General features: G+C 34.5%; 1 protein-coding gene across 1 annotated transcript; it reads left to right on the top strand.

Moving 5' to 3' along the window:
• The first annotated feature begins 3,882 nt into the window (after positions 1-3,882).
• On the top strand, positions 3,883-17,972 carry LOC142526621 (uncharacterized). The gene is made up of 8 exons (XM_075631127.1): positions 3,883-3,919; positions 14,281-14,331; positions 14,718-14,751; positions 15,786-15,954; positions 16,045-16,144; positions 16,664-16,724; positions 17,513-17,591; positions 17,648-17,972. The coding sequence occupies exons 5-8, from the start codon at positions 16,069-16,071 to the stop codon at positions 17,843-17,845; spliced, it is 414 nt and encodes a 137-aa protein (XP_075487242.1). The 5' UTR covers positions 3,883-3,919; positions 14,281-14,331; positions 14,718-14,751; positions 15,786-15,954; positions 16,045-16,068; the 3' UTR covers positions 17,846-17,972.
• The last annotated feature ends 71 nt before the right edge of the window (positions 17,973-18,043 follow it).

The raw sequence follows: 18,043 nt of genomic DNA, 5'->3' as shown, positions 1-18,043 counted from the left end.
CCACCATTCAAAACCCTATTCCGATCACGATGAGAATAAACTCAAAGACAAAAGTATTTTCACATGTCGCCTCGATGATCATGTGCCTCTCAGTCTGTAGCGTACGAGGCATTTGTTGCCGAAATGCTTCTCGATTAATGGTCTTTGATGAGAATACTTTGGCTACTAAACAACGAGATAAAAGTTCCTCCCCTATCCGGATGTCCGCTTCTTCAACGTTCACAATTTCATTCGGATCTGTGCATGAGAGTTTCATCTCGTTCACTAAACGGGCAATCTCATCTGGATCCATTGTAACGTGAATCTGAAAACCAACGTATGAATCAAAGGATCATACGAACAAACCTGCGCAGACATGCGGCCACCTCTCATACGAGTCGCAACCCTAGAGAGAAAAAGGTAATTTTCTTCCTACATAGTCTTTCTTTATATATATGTGTGATTTCTATTCCATCATAATCATGACTACAACAATACTCAATCCCCAATTACCCTGCCATCGATTATATTTCACATTGCAAAGTTAATTTTTCTAAAAAATTAAATATAACACTTAGTTTTAATTATAAATTAAAAATAATGTATACTATTGTATTAAGTTTGAGACACTTAAAGTAACTAACTTTGGTGTCATGGTCTGTTTTAATAATTATATATATTAATAAAATGTTAAAATTTTAATGCAATTTATATGATTCAGTGGATAGATGTTTCTTGGGTTTTAGGTTATAAGTTCAATTCTCACTGATGTCATTTTTTTATTTTTTAATTTATTTTTTAGTTTATATATCAAAATTACAGTGTAGTCCCTCACTATTTCTTATAATTATATTTTGATCATCATTTAAATATAAATCAAATGAATTATAAAAATATTATACAAGCACGCAACGCGTGCATCAGTACACTTGTATATAACTAAGTGTCCAAGATTAACAAAGTATATAATAGGGTCAATTAAAAAAGTAGGAGTGAGACAGAAAATATTTAAAAAACAAGGACTCTGACTTTTTTTAAGAAACAAGGAGTGACTTTGATTATTATATTAACTGCAATTAAAATCTTTAACTTAATTAATTCTCCTCTTCTTTTTCTTCTCGGTCGACACACATCTTCTCCCAATTAAAACTGACGAGTCATCTACCTTTTTTTCCTTAAATCGGGATCTGTCGACCCAAAATCAATTTAGTCGACCCAAAATCTACTTTGAGAAAAAATAAGAGTCCACCCAGAAGAATTGGTCGACCAAAATTAATTGGTCGACCAAGTATTATGGGTCGACCAAGATTAATTTTCTTTTCTTGGTTGACCAAAATTTTGTTGGTCGACCAAACCAAGAAGAAATTCTTCTTGGTCAACCAACATAATTTTGGTTGACCAAGAAGAACCCATATTTACTTGATGTGTCAGGTTTTTTTGTTCTTTTAATTATTATTATTAATTTTTGTCTATTTTAATTATCTTATTCTCTTAATTTTTGTTGAATTTTGTAGGATATACCTTTGGGTCGACCCAAAAACAAAGCAACAAGAGTCGATCCAAAAACAACAAGGTCTACTTTGTGTCGACCCAGCTAAATATGTGATTCATATGTTAAAACATGTAATATTATATAATATACATGTGAAATTGTGATTCATATATTAAAACATGTAACATAGTTGTGAAATTGTGATTCATATGTTAAAACAACATGTAACATAGTTGGTTGTGAAATTGTGATTCATATGTTAAAACATGTAACATAATTATGAAATTGTGATTCATATGTCAAAACACATGTAACTAGTTGTGAAATTGTGACTCATATGTCATAACATGTAACATAATCATGTAACATTATAGAACATACTTGTGAAATTATTTGATTCGTATGTTAAAAAAACATGCAACATTGGTCAAAATTGTGTAATTATCCGTCAAAATTAAGTAATTATCGGTCATATTTGTCAAATATATGGATTCATGTGTTAGAAAAATGGTCGACCCAAAAACAACCTTGATCGACCCAAAATCAACATGGGTCGACCCAGAGATCAACATGGTCGACCCAAATATCAACATGGATCAACAAGGTCGACCCATAAGTAACATGGTCGACCCAGAAATCACCATGGTCGACCCAAAAACTTACTTAAATTGAAATTGAAAAGATCAATACAATGTCCAATAATTAAAAGATCAAACATATTGAACGTTAAAAAAATATCTGAACTCAGATACAAAAACAAGCACAAGGTCGACGCAAGCTTGGTCGATGCTACCCAACATTTTGCCTGGGTCGACCAAGCTATGTTGTGACACATAGCTTGGTCGACCCAAGCAAACAAATGTTTTGCTTGGGTCGACCAAGCATGGTCTACCATTTGCTTGGGCCGACGAAGCATGTTAGGGACCAACATGCTTGGTCGACCAAGCATGTTTTGGGTAGACCAAAATAGCTTGGCTTGGTCGACCCAAGCAAAAATTTTGCTTGGGTATTTTTGCTTGGGTCGACCAACACGTTATTTTGGTCGACCCAATGGTCGACCCAAGCAAAACGTTGGGTAGACTAAAATTCAAAATGTTGAGTAGACCAAAATTTTCAGTGATTTATACGTATCCAAAGTTTTCTGAAGCAATTTTGACATAAAATATTACGAGTATTAGTTTCAAAAATAACACAAAAAATTGCATAAAGTTAAGAAGCGCTTGGGTTGGTCGACCTTTGTGAGTCGACTTTTCGCTAGTTTGGAGTCGACTGAATGAGATAGATGGATTTAATGTTAAGAGTTTAAGTTAATGATATATTTACACTTAAACAAAGAGATATTTATGTAAATCGACTTGTAGATTATTTTTTAAATAACTCAGTATCGAATCCCTTTTCCCTGAATTTCTCGTATATAATACATCCATATGTTCATCTCTCTCGCCCCTACAGGGTTCCTGTTAGATAAGTTTTCCTATCTTAATTTAGGGTCTTTCTCCCTGGCTCTCAACAAAGGAATAGTTGTTGATTATGGACTCGGAGGAAAGTCCAAGTCGAGTAAGTTCTCTGAAGATATCTTCTAGCAACACCGATGAACCACTCATTACTCCAGCAGATATGGATTTTTTTGGGCAATAGAGGCTGGAATCTTGCCTAATGGTGCCTTGATCCTGGATACAAGAAGTGCTTGATTAGCAAAGATGTGGTGTTCAAAGAATATGAAATGGAGATGAGGAAGCAGGGAGTGAAGGACCTGAAAGAAACTCCATCTAATTCAGAAAAAAGAGGAGACTTCTCAGTGGGAAATACTGTGAAGCCACTGAGAGGACTGAACAAAACTTGTCTCAAAGGATTGAGGAGCAAAGGGGGTCCCCTTACCCTACTGAAAACTTGGAGGAGTCTAAACAATATAATCTGGCCCGGGATAGGACCATGAGACATTTTCTAACCCTTGAGAGGTATGGTTATGCTGACATAATTTCTTATGCTTTGGTTGTAGCGGATAACATAAGAGGAACAAGGGGAACCAACAAATTATGTGTAGGTTGTACAAGGAAAGGATAAGTTGAGATGGATACAAGAATTGGAAGAGGAGATGATGTCTTTAAAGGTCAATAAAACGTGGGAGTTGGTGGACTCAAGGGCAGGAACTGATATCTTGGACATGGATTTATAGAAAGAAGTATAATTAGCGACAGTTTTGTTTTCCGTTGCTAATAGCGACGTTTAATGTAAACCGTCGCTAATAGATCGGCGACAGTTTACGAACCCGTCGCTAAAAGCGACGGTTTAATTAAACCGTTTCTATTAGCGACAGGTTTACAAATCCGTCGCTAAATTCCTTTATGCTCGGCCCCTTCCTGCTCATTTTTTCACTACGATTTCTTGTGACGCTTCTATATTGACGTGTTTGTGTCTTCTCCGACAACCCGTCTTCCCGTTTTTTAGGTATCAAAATCGAGATTTCATATTTTGAATCTTATATCTTGTTCAGATTATTATTTTTTAAATCGCATGTCAATTAATTAAGTGTGGGAAAATATTTCAGATTTGTAGATTATGATATATAGTTTAATTTGTTTTATTGCATGTATTAATTTTTTTAACAAATGAATAAATGATAACTAATTTACTAATTGTATAAAATAATCAATAAAATATGTGTTATTTATTCTTTTGTAGGATAAAATGGATTAGATGTATCATAAGTTGGAGAATGGATTTCTAACGAATGAATATTGTGTTGGTGTAGAGTCGTTTAGAAAATTTGCACTTATTCATCCTGAGTATTTATTGAATGGAATATATGTTGTCCTTGCAATCGAAAAAAATGACAGAACAAAATATATTTAGATGAAAATACCGTTAACTGTGGTTCTGGGATAGGGATCCTCGTGCGATCGCCGGCCGGCAAGATTTCCTCATTCGGGTATCCTTCGGCTGATTCTGTCATCCACAATTACGAAAGCGCGCGTAATTGGAGAAACAATTGGCTTTGTATTCAGACTTAGTCTGGCTTCCATGTCAGAATATTGCATTCAATCTTGATGTTTTTCAAGACCAAATCAATTATTTCATGGTAATAACTGATTTTTTAACGTTACATTTGTTGTAATGAATTTGTAGAAGACATCAATGGAAAGTGATGCACAGGTAGAGGAGATTCTTGGAGACATTTGACATTTTGATGATGATCTTTGGGGCTGAAAAACGAGTTAGGTGTTTTGAATAAATTGGGTAAAATTTTTTTGTTAATTTATATTTTATTTTTTTAGTGTTATTCAAACAAAATGAAGTTTACATATTGCATGTTAACACTAAAAATAAAATCCAAATTAACTAAAACTTTTTATCCAATTTATTCAGAACACTAAAAAATAAAATCCAAATATGCATGTTATTTATTGAGATTCATGAACTATTTGGTTTTTGTATTTTATGACAAAATTTAATATTGTTGTTCGGTTATTTTATCGAATTGTTTTATAGATTAGTTACAAATTTGAAAATATTATTGATTTAGATGAGTAGATGTGATTATTTATAAATGTGTATAAATAATTTAAAAAAAAGGTAATTTTTTAAATTAAGTTATAAAATTAATTTTTAATTTATTTTATAGAATTAGCGACGATTTTAGGTTAAAATCGTCGCAAATTATCAATGATTTGCCGATGGTTTTGCTTGAACTGTCACTATTAGAACCGTCGCTAATTAGCAACGGTTTTGAAATAATCTGTCGCTAATTAACGACGTTTTTTCCTAACGACGGTCTATCCGAGCGACGCTGACTTTAGGGACGGTTTTAAGGCCGGTCGGTCATTTAATTAACCGTCGCTAAGACCAAAATTTTTTTATAGTGTCGTTTCTTGAAACAATCTTGCTTTTTTTGTGCATCAATGGAGACTAACTCGGCGGAGAAGAAGACTCGGGGCGTCTAAAAATCGAGATGAAGAAAATAGAGAGCAAAAAGAACTTGCAAGTGACATTCACGAAGCACCGGAAGGGTCTGTTTGGAAAAGCCGGGGAACTAGCCGCTCTCTGCGGTTCTGGGATAGCGATCCTCGTGCGATCGCCGGCCGACAAGATTTCCTCATTCGGGTATCCTTCGGCTGATTCTGTCATTAACAATTACGAAAGCACGTGTACTTCCTATAACTATAGTCCCTCAGAGGGAGACAGCACATACACGAAGAATGGGTATTTCCAGGCCGTGGCGCGATTGGGAGAGTAGAAGAAAATCGAATACGCGACGAAGGAAATCTCTACTGGAGACAACAGAAAATTCTGGTGGGATGAAGAGATTGAGGGCATGGAAATGCACGAATTGGAGGAGTACGTCGAAGCGTTGGAAAAGCTATTGGAGAGAGTGACAGTCAAAGAGATGGAGGTGGCCAAAGAATCAGAGAAACAATAGGCTTTGGATTCAAACTCAGTCCGGCTTCCATGTCAGAATATTGCGCTTGATCTTGATGCTTTTCAAGACCAAATCAATTATGTCATGGTAATTATTGGTTCTTTAACAACCTTGAACTTGATTACTTTAATGGGTTTTTTCCCCTTACATTTGTTGTAATGAATTTGCAGAAGACATCAGTGGAAAGCGACACACAGGAAGATGAGATCCTTGGAGATGTTTGGCATTTTGATGATGATCTTTGGGGCTGAAAAACGAGTTAGGTGTTTTGAGTAAATTGGATAAAATTTTTTTGTTAATTTGAATTTTATTTTTTAGTGTTAACATGCAATATGTAAACTTCATTTTGTTTGAATAACACTAAAAAAATAAAATCTAAATTAACAAAAAATTTTGTATCCAATTTATTCAAAACACCTAAATCATTTTCCTAGCTCCAAAGATCATCATCAAAATGCCAAACGTCTCCAAGAATCTCCTCTTCTTGTGCGTCGCTTTCCACTGATGTCTTTGCAAATTCATTACAACAAATGTAAAGGGAAAAAACCTATTAAAGTAATCAAGTTCAAAGGTTTGATTAACGTTAAAGAATCAATAATTATCATGAAATAATTGATTTGGTCTTGAAAAGCATCAAGATTAAGCGCAATATTCTGACATGGAAGCCGGACTGAGTCTGAATCAAAAGCCAACTGTTTCTCTGATTCTTTGGCCACCTCCATCTCTTTTGACTGTCACTCTCTCCAGTAGCTTTTCCAATTATTCGTCGTACTCCTCCAATTCGTGCAGTTCTATGCCCTCAATCTCTTCATCCCACAAGAAATTTTCGTTGTCTCTGGTAGAGATTTCTTTCCCCGCGGATTCGATCCTCTTCTGCTCTTCCAATCGCGCCATGGCCTGGAAATATCATTCTTCGCATCTGTGATGTCTCCCTCTGAGGGACTGTAGTTATAGGAAGTACGCGCGCTTTCGTAATTGTGGATGACAGAATCAGCCGAAGGATATCCGAATGAGGAAATCTTGCCAGCCGGCGATCGCACGAGGATCGCTATCCCAGAACCGGAGAGAGCGGCCAGTTCCCGGCTTTTCCGAATAGACCCTTCCGGCGCTTTGTGAATGTCACTTGCAAGTTCTTTTTTCTCTCTATTTTCTTCATCTCGATTTTTAAACGCCCCAGAGTCTTCTTCTACGCCGAGTTAGTCTCCATTGATGCGCAAAAAAAGAAACACAAAAAAATCAAGATTGTTTTCAAGAAACGACACTACAAAAAAAATTTGGTCTTAGCGATGGTTTTTTTCGTCGCTAATTAAATCAGCGACGGACCTTAAAACCGTACCTAAAGTCAGCGTCGCTGCGCATAGACCGTCGTTAGGGAAAAAAACGTCACTAATTAGTGACGGATTATTTCAAAACCGTCGCTAATTAGCAATCGTCGCCGTTTCTAATAGCGACGGTTCAAGCAAAACCATCGACAAATCGTTGCTAATTTACGACGGTTTTAACCTAAAACCGTCGCTAATTCTATAAAAAAAAATTTAAATTAAATTTATAATTTAATTAAAAATTTACCTATTTTTTAAATTATTATTATTTGTATACATTTATAAATAATCTCATCTACTAATTTAAATCAACAATATTTTCAAATTTGTAAATAATCTATAAAACAATTAAATAATTCGATAAAATAACCGAACAACAATATTAAATTATGTCATAAAATGCAAAAACCAAATAGTTCATAAGTGTTAATAAATAACATACATAAATATAACAATACTTACTAGTGAACTCCTCCCAACACCACGGTCGTTGTTCTTCAGTAACATGTTTCCATGCATAGCCTTCGTCGCGTGTCTGCCACGAAAACTGAGGAGTAAGGAACCACATAACCTTGTTGTGCTCCGGCATGAATATGTTATTGAACTTTTTAAAATTAGCGACAACAATTATACAAATTGATTTAGCTATAAAATGAGAATGAAGAAACAAAAAAAAAGATTTTATAACTTACATGCCATCTGCGACCCATATCAGAGTACGACCATCAGTCGAGGTGATCCGTCTTGCTGCTCTGTCATATATACATACAGAATCTATGTATGCAAATGATTCAGTAATTACGTGCACAAAATAAAATATATTTTATCAAAATTACAATTCAATGATAAATAAACTCAACCTTATTCACTTTCGTCATAGATGTCACGAACATCGTCGCTCGAATACTGGACCTCTTATGTTTCACTTTCAGTGCTTTTCAAATCAATTTCATTGTCGTACATAACATTAACATCGACAAGATTTTGAGACGTCAAAAGAAATTGAGTTGCAATGTCATGAGGTCCACTCTCGTTGTTTTGAAATGCATCGTTCGCATCAATTTGATCATGCTCAGTATTCGACTCAACATCAGTGACATAAGCTCTCTACGTAGACTACTCACATACGTCCAATCTGATCCAGCTCACTTTGTTGTTGGATTAGTCAAATACGCAACTTGTGAAGCTTGCGTAGCAAACACAAATGGTTCGTAGTATCCCAGATTCTTTTTTCAATTGACATCAACAATTTTGTAGTTTTTGTGTATGTGTGTACCCAAGAGGATGAGTATCAAACCAGCAACACTTGAAAAGTACAACTTGTTTCATTGGTAAACATGAGTATTAAATTTGTACTATTTTTTCAATTTGGCCATAAAATTCAGTCACATTTCTGCTACTCTTATGACCACTCACTTGTAGCCCTGAGTTATTTGTAGCTTTGAACGAAGTATCATGCACGGTGTGAAAGTTAAATCCATTGATGCAATAACCTCGGTAAGTCTGAACTTTCATCAAAGGACCTCGTGCAACTTGTTTAATAATTGGATTTTCGAATTGAACATTCGACGAGTTGGCCTACGAAAAAAAGTTTCAAACTTTAAATTGCATTATTTAACAATTTATTGAAATATGTAAAAAAAAAAAGTAAAAATTGTCATTTATACATATTGACGAAACCATTGAAATAAATTGGTTTGGATGTACGCCTCGACTGAAGAGTCATGCATCTCTGGATTTTCCATCGGATGTAATTCTCATATATGCTGCAATGCATTTTAAATACAATTAAAATTTTGAAAGGAGTGTTTATATAATTCAATTAATGTTATACACAATACCTGACAAATGACTTTATTTCATTACATTTGAGTAAAATATATGTCGAAACTGCATGATATTTTTCATTTGTTAGCCATCGCGATTTTGCAACTCTAATCTTCTTATCACGAGTGTGGAATATTGAAAGAAGTTATGAGTTTTTAGTGTCAGCGTGTGATTTCCTGACTTTTACCAGTTTTCCGCCTTCTAATGTCTGTTGAATCACTGAAGCAATGCTGGCAGAATATGGCAGCCTCCTTAACCAAGTACGCATTGCATATTGAACCCTCTACTCGTGCCTTGTTACGCACCGTGTTTTTCAATTTCCGTAAATATCTTTCAAATGGATACATCCACCTAAATTGTATAGAACCCATGATGCGTGCTTCATACGGTAAATGTATGCATAAATGCTTCCTTGAGTCAAAAAAACTTGGCGGAAAAATCTTTTCTAACTTGCACATTATGATGGGAATTTGTTCATTTAAACGGATCATATCACTTTGTTTAACATTCCGCGCTGTTAAGTCTGCAAAAAATAGACTAAACTCGGTAAGAGCCTCCTAAACATTTCATGGCAATAACTCTTTGAATACAAGATGAATTAGTCGTTGTATGGATACTTGACAATCATGACTCTTCATACCAAACATCCGCAACTTGCTCATGTCTATACAACGTGCAATTTCAGAAACATAACCATCAGAGAATTTAACTTCTTTGAGCCATCTAAAAAGCACTTGTCGGGCATGCTTGTCAAGTGTGTAATTTGCTTTCGGATATTTACTGTCTATTGTAGATGGATGTAACTAAGTTCTAATACCCATCTGAACAAGATCCGCTCGTGATTTGGCATTATCCTTCGTGCGGCCTTGAATATTACAAATCGTATTGAAGACATTGTCGAAGACAATTTTCTCAATATGCATGACATCCAAGTTATGTCTTATAAGGTTCGTACTCCAATATGGAAGCTCCCAAAAAATACTCCTTCTTCTCCAACCACAACTCATCAAGTTACAAATTTCCTTATTGATTGTGTCAGAGCCAATCTCATAAGAAGGTCTAAAACCAAACTCGTACAACTCATTGAGTAATTCATCCCCATGTTTAGTTGACTGTAACATTTGTCTACCTCTGAGAAACATTGTCCTATTGCGACGCAATGGATGATCTTCAGGTAAAAACTTCCGATGATTGTCGAACCATGATGTCTTGCCACCATGGCAAATTAAATGCGTCTGAATCTGACATGCAGTGCGGACATGCTTGTTTTCCGACAGTGCTCTAACCATACAACATTGCGTATGCGGGAAAATCGCTTATCGTCCACATCAAAGCAACCTGCATATTAAAATTTTGTTGTGTTTGAATGTAGTACGTGGAAATACCGTTACACCACAAGGATTGCAGCTCAGCAATTAACGGCTGAAGGAATATGTCCAGTTTGTCTTTGTGCTTATTCGTTCTAGGTGCAATCATAGACAAGAACATGTATTCTTCTTTCATACACATCCAATGTGGTAAATTGTATGGAGTAACAATGGCAGTCCATGACGAATACTGCTGGCCACTTTGTCCAAATGGTTGAAATCCATCTGTCGATAGTCCTAATCTCACATTTCGGATTTCTGATGAGAAAGATGGGTGGAAAGCGTCAAAATGACGCCACACTGCAGAATGGTGTGTCATAGTATCACCGTCAAAATGATGTTCATTATGCCAACACATATGTGACGTTGTAGCTTTCGAAGCATACAACCTTTGCAAACGTGGAGTGATCGGAAAATAATACATCAATTTCTACGGAGTTCCCTTTTTCTCAGGATTTGCAGATCGACGTCTACTACGTTTGTAATGAGGATGTTCACATATCTTACATTCTGTCAAAACATTGTCAACACCCCAGTATATCATACAATCATTCTTGCATGCATCAATCTTCTCAACCGAAAGCCCTAGATCTTTGATAAGTTTCTTGGTCGCGTAAAAACTCTCGGAGACGTAGTTCTGAGACAGACATAACTCTGACATGAGTTGACACATGTCATTGTAATTGCGCTTGGACATGTTGTGTTCATGTTTCATCTTCAGTAACCGAGCGAGCACAAACAACACATAATGACTGTGTGGATTTCCATCCCAAATTTCTTCTCGGTTGATTTAATGGTTTCATACAATGATTTTATATAAATGTTTGGACTTTCAGGACCTTCGGGAACATTATTTATTGTAGGATTTTCTTCATCAAAATTCTCATTCTCATTTTCAGGGTTCTCTTCAAAGTTAACATTTTCTTCAATAGTGTCAAAAAATATGGAAATGTATTTGGAGGAATTCGTGGTGCAACACGATACGAAGATGACGAAGGACCCTCAATATTAACATTAAGATAGACGGGATGAATGTATTCCTCTCCATGAAAAAACCAATTGTAGTAATTCGGTACAAATCCATAACGACTTAGATGTACCTTAACGGTATTTTCATCTAAATCTTTTTTGTTCTGACATTTTTTTCGATTGCAAGGACAACGTATATTTCCATTCAATAAACATTCAGGATGATTAAGTGCAAATGTTACAAACGACTCTACACCAACACAATATTCATTCGTTAGAAATCCATTCTCCAACCGACGATATATCTAATTTCTATCGTTATCCATTTTATCATACAAAAGAATAAATAACACATATTTTATTTAATATTTTATACAATTATTAAATTGGTTATCATTTATTCATTTCTTAAAAAAATTAATACATGCAATAACGGGAAGACGGGTTGTCGAGTTTGATACCTCAAAAACGGGAAGACGGGTTGTCGGAGAAGACACAAACACGCCACCAATATGGAAGCGAGACAAGAAATCGTAGTGAAAAAATGAGATCGAAGCGAATGTATATAAAGGCATTTATCGACGGTTATTGATTAGCGACGGTTCTGTAAAAACCGTCTCTATTTAGCAATGTTTTTACTAAACTGTCGCTATTTAGCGACGGTTTCAAAACCGTTGCCGATCTAGTTAGCGACGATTTACATTAAATCGTCGTCAATTAGCGACGAGTTAAACAAAATCGTTGTCAATTAGCGAAGTATTTTATAAAACCGTCGACATATTGACGACGATTTTTATAAACAGTTGCTAATAGCGACGGTTAATGATAAAACCTCGCCAAATTTGATTTGGCGACGACTCTTTTAAAACCGTAGTTAATTTTTTTTTCCAGTTCACTATTACTCAACTGGTCACTGTCAATAATATTAAATTAAGGACAAACATATGTGGTATATATCCACCATCAATTAATCAAACTTTGTTTTAAGGCTTATCTCAACCTCATCTTCACACCAAGTTACTTTACTATTCAAACTTTGTTTTAAGGCTTATCTCAACCTCATCTTCACACCAAGTTACTTACTATATTTATTTTTTGGATTTGATTATGATAACCGCCATTCCACTAATTCTTTTGATTATGGAAAGATTCGAATAGAAAATGACTAAAGCAGTGATTGGAAATTTAAGAGGCAAAATATTGGATAAAAAGTATTTTATCTAAATAATCAATAAATAAATTTAATGGCATGAACAAAAAAAAGTGAAAAAATATTTTTTATTTTTAAAAATAAAAACTAGTCGATCGAGTATAAAAAGGTATTAATTAGTGGAAAATAATTATTGTCCTTTTGCTTCCTAAGAATTCTGAAATGGGGATAACTCAACTCTTGCTTGTCTAATAATAAACAAAAATTAATATATTCGAGATCATATGATGAGTTCCGAACCGCACAGAATGCATAATTCACTGGCCTTTTTGAATAGCCCTATTCATCTTTTGGTGAACGTGACTTGCAATCTTGCTTTTTCTGTATTTTTTTCATTACAATCTTGCGACGACCCATTGTAAGTTTCTTCCTCCCATGCAGGTTCTCCATATGCGACAACATAAAATTAGGAGAAGTGTTCTTCTCCTTAATTCATGTTCCTGTTGTCTTTGTGCAGAGGGTTTATGTTTATATGATGTCTGAAACATGCACATGAATATACATACATTATATATATATATATATAATGTAATTAATGCTGCTTAAACCGACTCCGTAGTTTTATTGTCCAATACAACTGTTCGAAGATTTAGACAATATTTTTTAGGCATCTATAAGTGATATTTACCAAATATAATAGCTCTCTTTTCAAGAAATCTCTTTGCCCACAAAGATTATAACTGAAAACAAAAGGAAAGAAAATAATTAATAATCACTTATTAGGATCTTAGACCAAAAAGTGAATTAAGGTTGCATCATTTGAAATATAAGATATATACAATGTACATTTAGCAGGTATTATATAATTTTAATAATGTTAACCAACCAAACGCATCGAGACCAAATTATAACTATACACACATCTCCATTTTTTTTAAAATACAATAATAATAATAACAAAAACAAAAATATAGTTTATAAAAAATATTATTTTTTATTTCAAAAATATATAAATACTTACAAATAAAATCCGTGACTAGTCAAATAATAAAGGCAAAAACTTGTACATGCTTGCTTTTTTTGATAATGCATAAATGGAATGCTTGAATATTTTCTTGAGGTTGTGAACCTTAAAATATTGAGGTGAAAGATTTATTTAGGTTTGTTTGGTTAGAGATCATTATTTTCTTGTACGAGTAATGATTCTCCAATAGAAGCAATTTTTTTTGCATGAAATCACTGATGCAATTCCATTTATAGTCACTGCAAATTACATGGAATTGCTAGCTGTTCTTGTTGGATGGTGAGTTCTGAGGTCTTGAATGTGAATGACACACCAAAACTGACAAAATTGTCGTGCAGCTAGTTGATGAGTATTGATATAGTTGCTCAACATGTTATTCTTGCTTTTTTTGATGATGTTACTGTCACATTGTAAAATATGCCTATTGTGTTAGCAACGTGATTAATGAGTGCACCAGTGGAAAAATTTAAATTTAATTTCTCGTGGTAAGACTTTTTTTATTATCGGTATTTATTTGCTAGTTGTTTGCAACGTTTTAGTAAAGTGTTTTTGGTTTTACGGGTGCAAGCTTCTGAAGATTTATATGATGTTGAATATTCTTTTGCTATATTTACTACTGGTTGCTGCCTTTTAAACTTCTCTATCAACAATAGTGATGTTTTTTCAGCATTCAAATGAAATGATAAACTTCAGTATTGATTTCTGATTGGTTATTCCCTATCCATTGTTGCAGATGATAAGAATTCATCTAAGGAATTCACAGCTTGGGTGGACCGCCCAAAAGGTATGCAGTTACTTCACTTTTATAAACCCCTTGGTTACTAATCCTTTTGACAATAACATGCAATTTGTATACGCTACCATAATAAATGGTTTCTCTAAGTTACTGCCTACTGGGTACCATGTGCTAAATGGGAATCGGTAATTTTGTTTTACTTTGACAGTGCTTTACTCAATCACTTCACTTTTATCACAATCACCTCAGTGATTGTCTGCTCCTAACTACAAACTCTCATTGTTCAATGTTTTATAGGTGCAACCCTATACCTTGTTTTTCTAATGCGGAAATGCTATTTTTTTTTTTTTGGATATGATCTAAGGTTTCATGGCGCAAAATTAGCTGAACTTTTGTTTTGTTCGAGTCTCTTTGATATTTCTTTTCAATATCAGGTCTTTCATCTACTGATTGGAACATCAAATTTTGGTGAGAATTACTGGTTTTTTATTGTTGTCATTTCAGAGGCCTTTGCTTTATTAGATTCTATATTAGCTCTTTGATTGCGGTCATCTGTTTGCTTTTTCATTAGTCCTCATTGACAATGTACTGTAAGATATCTAAGTCCCCTTTTATTTCTGTCGCAGTTGTATGCCCTTGATGTGGTTTTCTTTAAAAAGTTGTGACAAACCAAAAATGAATTACGTCGAACTTGTAACAGCAACCAGACCACTGCTTGCTTGGAGTTCCCTTGACGATAACATTTTTATGTTACTGCCTGCGATGATCATGGTTTTCATTGGATTCTACACATGTTTTATGATAGATTTACTTCATTTGCTTTTGCATTGTTGTTGACTACCAGTTTTCAAGTAGCTTTCCTGTTTGGCCTTTTTTTTGCTAAATTGAATTGGAAATTATTTGGCAGGTTATTTGCTTTATTTTGGGTGAACTCCCCTCGCTGCTTGTAAGGATTGGCTTTTCTGGTCACAGTCTTGTGGTTTCATTATCATGGGTATGCAGGTAACAACTTACAAGGCTGTTATTTGGATTCTAAATTTTTACATGTCCGTGGTTACCCTATGTGGGTATTTGACCTAGAGATATTATTTGTTTGCAGCTTTTCCCAAAATTTTGTTTGTTGCGGCATTTCTTCTACTCTTGTCATTTTGGTAATTTCTTTTTCGAGGGAATGTATATAATAGTGTCTGATACCTTCATAATCTGGCGTTTTGCTCTTGCATGTGTGATTAATGCAGTGTCTATATAAAAAAAGACAAGTGTCATATTAAATATGTTTTTCATGATTCATATTAAATATGTTTTTCATGATTTCCCATGTCTTCAGTTTTTAATAATATATGCAATACATTAAGTTGAATTATGTTTATCTCAAGGGGTAAATCTCACATTTGCACAAAACCCTAGCTTTTTGAATACGCTGACCAACCATTATCGTCCAAGTATATGAAGAGTTTGCATTTCACTACAGATCAGTCATAGTTGAAACTTGTGACTTACAGGGTGGACCTTTGCCATCAAACAAATGATGATGAAGAAGATGAAGAATGTAGCTCCAGAGAAGCCCTACTGGAGAAGATCAGTAAAACTGATTATAGTGCCAGTAGTTGCTGCAATTTTTGCACCTTTCGGTTTATTGAAATAGGAAGTCGGCAAAAAGTTGTGATTCTTGTACAGATACAGTTTGTGTTAGCCGTCATTTTTCAAGAAAAACTCTTTGGTATTAATATTTTATCTTATCCAAGAACAAATTTCGACCAGGTTACTGTTTTAGTCACTGCAATTATGGTTGCATCTTCGTTGCTGATATGGATTGGGATGGGAAAGAATCCTATTGACTCCGTAGTTGTGGCTCAGGCATGTATGCCTTTCATCTTTGTTATCCTTTCTTACTTGTACTGATTAATTAGACTGTGTTATACTCCTCTCTTGCTCTTATTATGATGATGATTGTAAAGAATTGCTTGCATCTCAAGTAAAATGATCATTCTGTTCCCTGGACATAAGAGAAAAAGAGGGGGGGGATCTAAAGGGGGCGTTTATGAGAAGTTTTTGAAACTTTATATTTAATTTTTCTAAAAACTGAAGTTTTGTACCTGCTCTCTGTCTTATGTTATGACTGTCCTTTGGTTTTATTTCATTGCAAATTTTATTTCAGGACAAGTTTAACAGAAATGATCTCCTGAGGCTGCCCTGTACTGAACACTGGCATCAAACTGTGCTAGCTTGATTGATTATTTCATTTGAAAGTAGATGCTCACAGAGACAAGTTTCATATTTGTTTCTGTTGTTAATGTTTAAATGGAAATATAACACATATCTCTTTCTCTTTCTTTGGGAATCAAGGATTGACAAATGGAGATTTGTAAACATCTTGCAGGTGTATGTAGATCTCATTTCCATATCAGTTCTTTTACTGGGAATTGCCTTGGCATGCTATGGTAAGCACCTATAGCACCAACCTTTAGTTTTCACATTTGTCTTTCTTTCTGCAAGTTCTAGAGATAATATGGATAGTAATTTTTTATATACCTTATGCATCTAATATATGAAAAATTAGCTAATACAAGCGTAATTCAAAATTATGCTGCAAATCTCATATTTGTGGATCATTATTTTGTACTATGATTTTATCTTAAAATTTAATATATTTATTTCTTGAGAGGAAGAAGAGGGAGGGATGGAGAAGACATCTCAAATATCTGATTAATAAAATTAGTGGTCCGTGTAACTTGACTATTTTTAAAATACATGAGCATGCTTCCTTCACCATACAAAAACAAACTCTTGTTTTTCTTTTTACGTTATATGTTCACTGCGTGTAAGCCTCTCTCTCCCTCCTCTCTCTCTATATATATTCATTAGACATCTTTGGTCTGTAGGGCTTGTATTGTTCCTGAAAATGAGAAAATTGAGATCTGAACGGTCTTCATCAGAAATGTGGAAGGTAGCTACTCAAATCTTATTCACAAACTAGCAATAGGTTCGCCATGCTAATAAATAACCTTTTGTACATGTTGAATTTTGAGAAAGTTGTGACTTGAAATGTAATTGGAGTAAAAGTTATTTGAATGATAATTTTCTTATTGTTTTGAATGTCTTAATTATTTTTTGTAAATGAATGAACGAACGGCTTGATTATGTATCCATTCATTTGTATCTTTGTGATGATTTTAGTGATAATCCAATTGTTTTCTCATAATATTTTGTTACACTCTTCTACATACAGGTTGCTAGCTGGTTTGGCCATTGTATGTGTTGTCAGTTTTACATCGAGTGCTTCTGTTGCTCTTGCTACAAATATTCCTGTAAGTTCTTGTTAGTTGTTACGTTCATATTTCTAAGTTAGTTTCTGTGAAGGTAGCATTCTATGTACTGCAGCTGGTTGTATCACTGGCATGGGAAACAGATGGATGGCCTCTATACAGCTCTTGTGCAGGTTTTGTATTATTTCATAGGTAAAGGTTTTAATTTCTTCGTTCCAAAAGTTATGACTAACTGGATCTTGGTAGCGCAAAGGAATAAATGTTGGAACATATCTTGGCATCCGTTTATGTTGTAGCAAGTAATATTTAATAATTTGAGAACAAGAATGATATTAAGATGAGTAATGTATTAATTTCATTACATGCTTTTGTTACTTCCACTCAAATTTATGTCTCTTGTTTTTTCGATTCACTTTCTTGACATTTTGTATTCCAGGTTCATCAGATCCTATTTGAGATGAGAGAGCTACCACCTCCGCTCACTACTAGAGAAC

This window comes from Primulina tabacum, chromosome 15 (assembly GCF_025594145.1).
Source record: "Primulina tabacum isolate GXHZ01 chromosome 15, ASM2559414v2, whole genome shotgun sequence".
Taxonomy (NCBI): domain Eukaryota; kingdom Viridiplantae; phylum Streptophyta; class Magnoliopsida; order Lamiales; family Gesneriaceae; genus Primulina; species Primulina tabacum.
The sequence above is the reverse complement of the archived record's forward strand: the minus strand, read 5'-3'. Positions and strand labels throughout refer to the sequence as shown.

Excerpts from the sequence above, each read along its gene's own strand:
- LOC142526621 (XM_075631127.1), top strand. The coding sequence starts at position 16,069 with ATGGTTGCATCTTCGTTGCTGATATGGATTGGGATGGGAAAGAATCCT. Across the intron at positions 16,145-16,663 it reads CGTAGTTGTGGCTCAGGCAT|GTGTATGTAGATCTCATTTC; the intron begins GTATGCCTTTCA and ends AACATCTTGCAG. Across the intron at positions 17,592-17,647 it reads CTCTTGCTACAAATATTCCT|CATTCTATGTACTGCAGCTG; the intron begins GTAAGTTCTTGT and ends CTGTGAAGGTAG.